Source organism: Zea mays, chromosome 3 (assembly GCF_902167145.1).
Source record: "Zea mays cultivar B73 chromosome 3, Zm-B73-REFERENCE-NAM-5.0, whole genome shotgun sequence".
In the NCBI taxonomy this organism is placed as follows: domain Eukaryota; kingdom Viridiplantae; phylum Streptophyta; class Magnoliopsida; order Poales; family Poaceae; genus Zea; species Zea mays.
In genome coordinates, this window is record NC_050098.1 from 190,841,820 (window position 1) to 190,853,083 (window position 11,264).

At 43.0% G+C, this 11,264-nt stretch overlaps 1 protein-coding gene across 3 annotated transcripts; it reads right to left on the minus strand.

Annotated features, from left to right (window-relative positions):
* Positions 1-840: 840 nt before the first annotated feature.
* Positions 841-5,656, minus strand: LOC103651075 (uncharacterized). Of its 3 annotated transcripts, none has more exons than XM_008676672.2 (12): positions 5,330-5,656; positions 4,332-4,608; positions 4,031-4,110; positions 3,127-3,251; positions 2,921-3,042; positions 2,529-2,762; positions 2,361-2,435; positions 2,148-2,248; positions 1,982-2,034; positions 1,657-1,851; positions 1,388-1,509; positions 841-1,266 (listed from the first exon to the last, which is right to left on the minus strand). In XM_008676672.2, the coding sequence occupies exons 2-11, from the start codon at positions 4,524-4,526 to the stop codon at positions 1,388-1,390; spliced, it is 1,302 nt and encodes a 433-aa protein (XP_008674894.1). In that variant the 5' UTR covers positions 4,527-4,608; positions 5,330-5,656; the 3' UTR covers positions 841-1,266. The 3 variants fall into 3 exon arrangements, with proteins under 3 accessions (XP_008674894.1, XP_008674893.1, NP_001313474.1); XM_008676671.2 differs by having other exon boundaries at positions 841-1,279; positions 5,330-5,654; NM_001326545.1 differs by having other exon boundaries at positions 889-1,509; positions 5,330-5,613.
* Positions 5,657-11,264: the final 5,608 nt, after the last annotated feature.

Here is an 11,264-nt window from a genome sequence, read left to right on the forward strand (position 1 = left end):
TTAGACAAAGGGAGTGGCAAGGTTGTTCCCACCAGTGAGCGTGCAAAACTGTTTCGACACCATATACACCATAGACTGAGTAGAATTTGAGAGTATTTCAGCAAGATGTACTATAAAGTGAGATTTAAATTTAAAAAAAATAGTGTGAAAGACCCTCGCCGATGAGGATAGCCTAAACGTCGTTAAATTAATAGTTGAATATGGTTTTATAGTAAACATATTTGGAGATGACTAAAAAAATTCGAATATTGTCTTAAGGAAGATGTGCATTCGGGGCCTGGAGGCAGCATTTTTGTGTCCTCTTCCAGGATTATATAATCTAGCTTAGACTTTATTCGATTATTTCTATTATATAGATTAGATGGCACTAGAAAATTTTAAGTTTTTGATTTTGTTTGGATTCGAAACCCACTCAATCCCACCTAATACATATAGATTGAGATCAAAACGAACAAGCATTTATAAATTATATAAATACCTATTAACTCGCTTATGGATTATCATAATCTATATAATCCATTTAATAATCTTTGTTGTTTGTTTACCTCTCAACTTATTTAAGTTAAATTATATAGGCTAAAGGGTAAACAAACAGTGTCTAAGGTTATCTCCCGCGAACAATACATATGCCAATATATATGCTGATATGCATGATACTACTGTAGATAGAGTAGAGTTTAAATATAAATATTGAGTTGAGTATTCTATTGGAGATAGCCGAGTCAAAAAAAAAAATTTGCTGCAAACCGCTGGGCGCCGGCCTGAGCTTGCAACATGCAAGTCTCCGCGATTGGCAATTTTAGTTAGTACGACCGACGGGCCAGCAGCGGGCACAAGTTCTGCATAATAAAGCATCATTTGCGGCATAACCGAACACTCAAATAGGTAGTATAATACATCTATACTACTACTTCAGCCCTCGCCCAATAAGAAACTATTTGAACACAGCCATCTCAAGGTTTACAATATACAGGAAGTACAAATGAAATAATATTATGGAGAACTAAGAAGGCCAGCATCCCAATCTAGGGTTGGGTGTGAACCTGTTGATACGTGGAGGGAAAGGGAAAGTGTTCCCATCGCTCACGGCTTGTAGCAGCAGGAGACCACGGTAATATGGGATTATAGGAGGGACCGTATCCATATATCTGTACAGATACACTTGTACCTCTGCAACGATATATCTGTACAGTTCATGATACTGGTTTCTTCCTCAACATTTTGGACCATATTTGATCTCAAAGATATTCCTGCGCAGTAAGGCATCTGAACCAGCGGACTGAAATCAGATCAAGTAACATTATCTAGCAAGAAAATGCAGTTACATCTGACAGGCTGGAATGCGGGCACAAATTGCAGATTGTTGTGGTAGCAGGGCGTGACATACTTAGAAGAGCAAACTCAGATAGAATATAATCCATCCCGCCATGGAGAACACAGCAAAAATGTGAACCCAGAACAAAATTGCAGCTGATTCTTTTCCACAACCTCTCAGATTTGCAACAGCACCTGCAACAAACAATCCTATCGTCAGAGTCCATAATGTGGTTTCCTTACAGATCTCAACACACAAAATTGTTAACAAGAATCTGTACGCATGAGCACATGAAGACAAGTGATAGCTGATAAGATACATCCCTTGTTGGCTTCACATACCTGACAACACTGATGTGGGCATAGAATGCTGCAGTAGCAGGACAAACTTGAACATTCTATCACCTTCGGGAATGAAACCAAGTTTATCAACTAACATGGTAATGCCAACCCCAGCAAGAGGGACCAAGACCAACCGTGCAAAAATTATAGCAACAGTGGTACGCACGCCAAGCCTCTTACTTCCTTCACCAGGGCCTGATTCCATAAAAAAACATGGGTAAAGGCAAAAACATTAGAAATATCTCTAAACCAATAAAGATGGTCATTCTAAGGATTATCGCACCCCATGCAATTCTCCAAAGTTTTAACTAAAATAGCTACTTACCATCGACAAGATTGCCCCCAACAGCAAGTAAAATGCATGGGATCATAGCTTCTCTGAAAAGTATGCCACAGAATTAGGTGATAGATACATTCATCTCAGTTTGATAACTTTATTGGCAAGAGAGATGTTTTCGCAAAAACAAAATAGAAATGAAACATGTAGATACCCAAGAATGAGGCAGCTGTCTGTGAAAAAGAACAGAGGAGCATCATCCGTAAGTACAAAATTCTTCAAGAATGGGATAACACCGATTGCAATTGCAAAAGCCTGTGTTAAACAATGGCCAAAAGAAAAAAAGACGTAGAGTTAGTATATAAATAATTACTCAAAGAAATTGGTTTAAAAAATGCTAGTAGAACACTACAGCAGCAATACATACAGATGCAATAATTGGTGGCTGGAGAAGCTGCTTGTCTTTCAGAAACTTAACCACACATTTAACATAGCCCATTATCTGCATAAAACAACAAAATCATTTAGTTTTGCAGTGGGAAGTAAACGCACCAAATGGATATTCGAAATCAGCTCCACTATTAGAATTTCTTACCTTTGTTCCTACAGAAGTGGCACGCTCCTTTTGAACTTCCCCAGCAGATAACAAAGGTTCATTCTCTGGTACAGTACTACTGTTAGTGTTCATAGGATATTTTCCTACTTGGGGCACTGTATTCTCTCCAGATGCCTTGATTGGGATTCCATCCTCTTCAGAACCATCAAAGGTCTGTCCTGGTGGTGGAGCAAGCATTTTGAATACATATGTGTAAACAATAATTGCACCAACCTGCAACATATAGAGGACTCACCGAGTGAATAACCTCAACAGCTAATTGTATGCATAGTCTAGGTGATAAGTGGCAATCTTTAAACAACAAGGTCACTATGCTGACATGAGTAAAAATGAGCATGTACAAGCCGAGAAAAGAGAAAAGTATGGCGTACCCATTGGCCAAATGAGATATATGCATTCCCATCTTGATTGCATTTATCAGAGTCGCCAAATGGGTTAGAAGGATCACGACATAACGCTGCAATGAGGACCAGAGGTATATTTCCAATATTTCCTGCAAAAAAAGAACCTGGATTGGTATTGGATAAACAAATGATAGATAAAAATAAAACTTATTTTCAAAACAGAAAAGTGGTACCTATTCCTATATGGATAACAGTGAACTTGAAGTATGGATATGGAGGTCTGATGATAGATGCCACAACAAATCCAATCAAAGAGCCCGATACTGCGCCAACAACAATATTTACTGGAATATACCACCTGCAAACATGCAAGTATAGATGATATAAAAAAGTAAAAGCAGAACAGAAGTGCAGAACAGTTATTTGACAAAGGAAAATTTCCAGGACACACACTCCTAAAGAAGCTTATGCACAAAAGTGGACACTTGTTATACATATACACACCAGAAGGGGGAAAGAATCCAGGGGTATGTCAAAATATAGGACAGAATAGTGAATAGTCCATTACATAAATTTCTATCATTTTCAACAAGATATAAATTGCCAGTAAGAAAAAAATATAGGTTACTATATCATATGGAAACAAACTACTTGGAATAGTGTCTCCAATCTTTACTGCAGTATTCAAAAAGTTAAACATAAAGTAGTGCTACTAAATTAATCCTGGAATCTGAAGTCAATCCCATATTGATCCATAAATTCAACTGGAACCAAATTAATGCTTGAGCGCTGATTTTCTTCACCTTCAGGTAGTCTTTTCTTTGTCCTTTTGTAGAAAGCTAGAGCTTCTAAAACTAATTTGTTCCATATGGAACCTAATTACTCAAAGATTGATCCAAATAGAAAGATAAACAATAGCACACCAATCAAGTGTGGTCAGTAATATAATATTTGTAGGATGTATTACTTATAGAGGGTCAGCAGCATATACAAATAGATGATTAGCTGAAAACAACATCTCGGTCAATAACTCACACATCAAAAAATCAAGAGCAAATATAGCACGCTTGGATGAAGCATAACACTAGGTTTATAATAACAAAACTGAAGTACGATAACAATCAAAATTATCTTTACCATTGTATCATCTTCTCGATAGTGATTGCTCTACCCAATTGGGAAAATATAAGGCATGGAAGCAGAAGGGAAAACACAAGCTGCAACAAACAGTGAAAATGTTATATCTAATTTGATACAGCGAGAAAACAAATGAGACAATCAACTCCTCTACTGCTTCACATATTCCTACTTTAAACAAAATCCAAGATGGGTAATCATCTTGACTTAATAAAATAATTCCTCAATAGAAAAACAATTGTCCATTACACAACCTTCCATTAGCTAGCACTTATTAGTTATTACAAGAGACAAAGCTCACCCCATTGAGAAGCTTGCGGCCGTTGGGCTGGAGAATGTTGACGTACTTGGAGGCCATAAGGAACCCCATGAAGCAGACAGTGAACACCTTGGCGATGGGCAGCACGGCGTACTTGAGCATGCTCAGCACTGACGTCCCCTCGGTCCCTCCTTGCGCCGCCGTGGCCAGCACCTCCAGCAGCGATCTCTCCATCATGGCTTGACCCAGACCTGACTACTGAAGCCTTCTTTTCCTTGCCTCAGAACCCAGTGAGGCAGTGACCCACGCAACAAGGACTCTGCCATTAAGCATGACTTAGAAGGCAAAAATATAGAGACGACATCAGGAAAATTCTGGAGCTGCTTTTGGCGTTGGTTGTTCAGGGGCAACCGAGCTGGAAGAAAGCTCGTCGTTCGCGCAAAGGGCGTCAAGAGGAACGCGCAGAGCCCAGCTCACCGGATTCGCGTAACACAATACGGCAGGCAGCTTCCTCCATAGCGGGATGCTTGGCAATAACAAACTTCTTGTTTGACGAAAACAGACGCATGGACAGACCAATGAAATCAGAAAGAGAAATTATGACTAACTAGATTCCAACCAAGTCGACTCCTACGCCCCTAGAAAAAAATGACGACACCGAGACCTCCTAGCACTCCACTGCTCCAGGGTTCCAAATTCGCATGGTCGCAGGATCCAATTCCCCCTGCTGCCGAGCTGCGTAGGAATCCTGCTGCGGCCCATTCGATTCGTCACGCACACGGCACATCCATATCAACAGCTTCAAAACCGATTAGCTAAACCACTCCGCGGAAGGTTAGAAGCAACCGAGCTCAGAATCCCGCCGCCACATATCACCATCGACATAAAAAAAAACAGAGAGCAAACAAAACAAGGAGTCGCAACTCGCGAATCGCTCAATGCGAGCTAGAGCGATCGCGGACGACGCCACGCCACCCGCGAATCCATAACCGCGCCAAGCGAGAGGCGGACTGGCCCGACAAGCGAAGAACTCAACTCACCGCGAGGCTGCCGAATCGAGGTGACCCGGTGCGCGTGTGGGGTGAGAATCGTGAGATGGGAGCCGAGCCCCGAGCTCTCCACCGAGTAACCAGTGATGGACCCCTCCCGTGACGGCCCGAACCACCGGCCGGGATGAAGGCGGATGGAGGAGGCTTTGATCCGAGGTCAGGCGAGGGCCTCCTTGGCGTGGCGGCCGGGATGGATCGCGCAGAGCTAGGTGGGAATGTGGGATCTGGGCGTTCGATGGAAATGACGAGACGAGTCGCGGCTCGCGAGACGATGCCGGGTCGGTTGGACTGGACTAGATAATACACGCGCATTTTATATCCGTTTTGGAATCCGTAGCAGGGGGGGAGGAGAGGAGGTCAGGGGCACGAGGAATTGCGGGCGTGCCGTCCTGGGCTGTACGCCCAGCCTCGCTGCTCCGTCCTGACTGCTGCCTGTGCACTGTGGTCGATTAGCTGCCGGGCGGCTTGCCATGTGGCCGGCGGCGTTTGGTCCCCCCCTCCCCATCCAGCTCGCTTTGCTCTAGCTCGGCAAGGCTAACCTTGCCAGCAGCTGGGTTGCTAGCATTAGAAATGGTTGACACAACAGAGTCGAGAAAGTGAACAGACAAACCAAACATATCTTCTCTATACATCAGAAACTCATATTAGTGGCGTATTTTGTTTTAGATTTTTTGCATGCATGTTTTTACTATATCTTGGAATGTCTTATACATGTTTAAGTTTTGCATAATCCATTATCTAAAGTATAAAAATAGACATAGACAAAAGAGTCTCCATATATAAAAATAATAATAAAAGCGTCAAAGGAGGTTGTAGAGAATCCCGTTAGAGACTATAAATAAGAAAACCTTCTCTATATTTAGGTTAGAGAACCATGCAGAGAAAGTCGTTAGATTAGTAGTCGTAGTCTATCTCCAGCCTATCATCGTGTGCGAATGCAAATAGACCAGCAGAGGAGAGACAAAAATGTGAATTTAGGGTACGGAGAATGTGAGCGCATATTTTTCACGTCATCATCCCATTGAGGTGTGAGCCCCTCTCCAACAATTTTCCCTATACTTATCCCTTATTTGTAATTTTTAATATATTTTACTTCCTCCCCTAAAAAATTCTCACCTTACATATAATTCGTCTCTAACAATTCTTCACTGTACAACTCCCCATAATGCCCTATACACTAGAACTTAGATAATTAATACATATTTATCATTTCCCATTTTTTTTAAATATCATATAATATTTATAGTATCGTAATACATATCGTTATAATGTCATGGAGCTTAATTAGGGTTAAAACATGTTAATTACGATACTATAATGTCATGGAGCCAAGATCCAGGCTTCAGCCACAGGCCTCTGAACCTGCGCGCGAGTCGTACCTTTCATGTAGCAAGATGTCAAGTTCCCTTTGTTCTGTTTGAGTGATTGGAAGAGGATCTATCTCTTTCTATTGGGCGGGCGGCTAGAATGGAGAATCTCGGTTAAGCGATGCTTTGACAGCTGTAAGCGGTTTCCTGTATCTGGGCTCTGGCTTTGTTTATTTAAAAAGACTGAGGATATTAGCCCACCTAAAACTCTACTATCAGAAAAAAGAGATAAGCGTTGTGGGCTACTGTCACTGTAACCCTTGCTATGTGTGCAAACGACGATGGTAGGCGCGTTCGTGTCTCCATCAGATGGCGTAGCCACCACGACGTTTCTTTCTTGTTTCACTCGTTCAGAGGTATAGTAGCCATCATCACGAATTGAACAAACCCATCCGGACTCCCAGTAACAGTAACGCCTGATCGGGACGGCAGAATGATGGCGACGACTCGTCATTTTGGGGCAGAATTGGCCGACACTTAATTAATTCTCATCTAGTACCAGCGTAGCAAGCTCATAGTGACATTAATTAGTCTGTCCACCTCGGGAAGTTCTTACCAAGTACAGTACAGTATATATGCAACTCGCACCAGTCACCATCATACTCGGTCCTCTCCGGCGCACTTCAATTCGTTCTCTCGCGTGAAGCGATCCATCCTGATTCCTAATGACCTGATCAGCTGATTGTTATGTTATCTTAAGGCACACGCCATGGCTTGTTTGGCGCAGTATGATGTGTAGTGAACTGAACAGGTGTACAAAAGTCCAGATGGTTAGGCCGATACGTTGTTTCCGAAACGGACTGAAAAAAAACAGAGCCGCTGTACGCCTGTACCTGTACTGTACGTACGTCGGCTCCTCCTCAGCTCAGGTGAGGCGTACGCCAGTTACCAGCCGCTGCTGTCAAGGGCCGGACAGGGCAAAGCAGCGACAGACAGAAGCCGGGCCGAAAAGCACTCGAGATTTTCCCCCGGAGCCGGAGATGGGGTGACTCGTGGCACTGGCCGGCGCGGCCAAGGCAAGCGTCCGCGTGCGTGCGGCCAAGGCGTCGCCGTCGCCGCACGCAAGCGCCCAGGAAAGCAGCGAGCGAGTCACGGCGTGCGCGTGCCCGGCCGGCCACCTCCGATTTGGTGCCGCGAATTTCCTTTTGCCGGTGTCAGCGTCAGCGCCGCTCGGTCACCTGCATGCTGATGGAAGCAAGGCAAGCACCGCACAGATTTTACTCGATCACTCCCGGTGCGCGTATAGAGAGAGTATCAGCGGGCTCGTCTGACGACTTCTGCAGAGAGTTAACGAGGCATGAAACATGCACGCGGCTCTGTTTGGGACAAGAAGGAAGTGGTGAGTAATGCAGCCTACTACTGACTTCAGGAAGGCGGACAGGTACCCGTGGGGTGGGTGGGTGGGGGACACAGCATCAGCTTTCTCGTTCTAACTAGAAAAAAGAAAAGGACGAGTTTCATGTGATATGATATGATATGATCACAGGAGCTCGTCATCGGCTTCTACCAGGTTCTTGACAGGTTCCTCAGGTTTCCAGCTATTTGGCTTACGTGAGGACTGGCTACTGAGGATGGACCGCACAGTGCATTTCTGCTTCTGCATATCCATGCGCACGGCCCGTGGCTGCAGTTTACCACTTGAGGGTGTCCAAGGGCCACTTCATTTGAGCCAGCGGCCTTTCAACGAACTAGAACCAGCAGCGCCCTATCGGGCGCCATACAGAAGCATCAGGATTCAGGAATGTGCACTGCCCAGAAACAGAAACATTGTCTTCTTCTTGCCTGAGCTGTGCTAGATCGACATTTCCATTTCATGTGAATAGAGATTATGACTGATTAGAAACCTAATGTGTACCAATCAGAAAACAGGAAGGCATTGACTGGCACTTGTCAACCAGAGGTACTCTATAAAATAAATATCTAGCACAAGAACAGAAACACTGCAAAGAAAATATATAAGTGAGTCACGGAATAAAATGCATTTCTTGGTTGGCAAAAGACTTTAGCCATACAAATAAGTAGAACACAGTTTGCAGCCGTGCGATGTAGCAAAAGGTTTAGCAACGGGCAGTTGATATATACAAAAGAGTAGGTTTTTCTTCTGCCACTACATAGTACAAGTCGCTAAGGATGAACATCGGGGGAGGAAAGGTAACAGGCACGATTCTAAGTGAGATGCATTCACGTTGGTCGACAGTCTATCAAAAGCGTGATAAGCGTAGCATCATGATCAAAGTTAACCTGAAACACAGTTGGACAATATTACCAAAAAGAACACACAGAGTAAAAAACTATACAAAATACTGATAAAATACTGATACAGTTGGACAACATCTTTTGTAAAAAAGAGAATGAAACAGCAGTGGGCATTCTAAAACATCTTTTGTAAAAAAAGAGAATGAAATAGTAGTGGGCATCAGTCCATAACTATTTTGATATGAGATAAAAGACATGTACCTTGGCAGGTTTGTGTAGGCAAATCGTTAGCTTCTTACGGACAAAAGTATGTACCACATCTCCCCCATCCAGCTAACATATACAAGAACTTGAGAAGAGTAGAAATAGACGATAACCCTGAATTACACATAGCTACAACTGTGGAGGCAAAAGATCCACGTTCGTACACCAACACCTAATTATTTTTGTCATCACTGAAAAGGGAGCATACACAATTTTAGTCAAACAGCAGCATGCATATATGTTTCATACATCAAATTATAAAAAATGGAAAACCTCGACCCCAACTTGAGAGGTTACAATACATGTAGAGTGTAGACAGGACGAATTGAGTGCCATTAGCCACGGCTAGAAATAGTATATGCGCAGTCCAAAACTTAGTGTACTACGATGATATGAGTTAGAATAGTCATTTGCTATTGCAGGTATCTACGATCCTAAGAAAGAACTACACCTGTTTGCAGCAGCTATCAACACTATATTTTTAGAGGCTATTTTAGCCTAGCTGAAAGATCATGGATTTCAAACAAGATGTAACGAAGCGTATCATCTAATGGAAAGTCATGAGTTGCGATAATTAGAGCTCAAACAGCCTGACCTGGGTCCACCAACACCACCTCCACTGGATTGACTGATGCTTTCTTCCTCATCGTCAGCAACGAACAACTTTTTCGCTACTGATTTGCCAGGCGAAGAGCATGATCTAGAAGTTTTAGTGGATTCAATCAAAGCTGTAGTAACACACAATATGCGCTAGAAGGAAGCAAAACTTTTGCTATCGAGACTCGCCTCTTCCTAGTTGTCGAGGTCTGAGTAGTCACACGCTCTGCGTCTCCAGCTTCAACGGTTTCCTGCATCAAGGTAGAGAATAAACCACACATGATGCAACATACCATTTATGTAAGCGGTTGGAACACGTACCAAATACTTTGTAGTGGCGATGCTACCCTGAGGCGTCAAAGGTGTCAGAGGTGAAGACAAGGTGTCTGTCTTGTGAGGAGTGTCTTCCATGCTGCTGCTTGCACCTTGTGAGAACATAAGCGAAGACTGGTGTGTCCCTGCGGTTGATGTTGAAATGTCAACATTCTGATTGCCCAGTTCCTTTATGGTAGCATTGACCTGGAAGCAGACGTTTCCAGAGTTAATTGTGTGCCCAGAGAAGCTAACGTTCCAAATGAACGTCCTTTCAAGCAGCTTTGTGATTGCATCTGGAATGAAGCCTGATGGAGTGTTCGCTATGAGCATATCGCAAGGCCTTTTGACAATTCTTTGAGCCATGCGCCCAAAGAGAATAAAGTCTGTGTCAGCTGTCTCGTCTCCTGCCGTGACAAGTATTTTATACCTGAAATAAGAGGTGTCAACGACTTATTGTGGTTAACATAGTAGGCTTGTAAGTCGTAAAGAAACCAATATGTAAACAGGAAAACATTGACGTAAAGAAGGTAGAACGTTTGTGTGTCTTTGTGGGGCTGATGGGTGATAGAGAATCTAGTATATGAACTTGTTGTACAGATTCATGTCATGTTTGATGCACAGAAAATTGGTACAGTAAGATGACGAAGGGAAGAGTGCTGCTCAACTCGAGGGCATGTCATCTAACCTTTGGACGGGCATAGCAATGTTAGCGCAATCACAGTTTGTGCATTTGTAAGAGTCTCCGTGAGTGACAGCTGTGCAGGCACATTTTCTGCACGAGTTATACCACCACTTGTTGTCAATTTTCCTTATAGTGACAGTAACCAAGAATTCCTTTCCCTGCAGGGAAAATAAGAAAGAAAGGCAATGTCAAATAAATGTGTTACGCTGAAACCTAAATGGTTGTAACTCCAATCTGCCCCTAGTCTGGCTCTAATAGAAAACTGCGGGTTCAATGACATTTTTGGGAGATAAATGTTTGTAGCAGTAAGAATCCAAGCGGGCCAAAAATTTGCATAGCTGCTCGAATTTAAAATTATAGTTGCTTTACTTAAATTGAAAATTCTTGGGTTATAAGCAATTGAAGAGTTGGTGCACTGCTGCCTTTTTCTATCTAAGAGTTGGTGACAACAGAATAGAATAGGTACTGGGTATGCCATGTACCTTGTTTTCAAAGGGATGGAGAT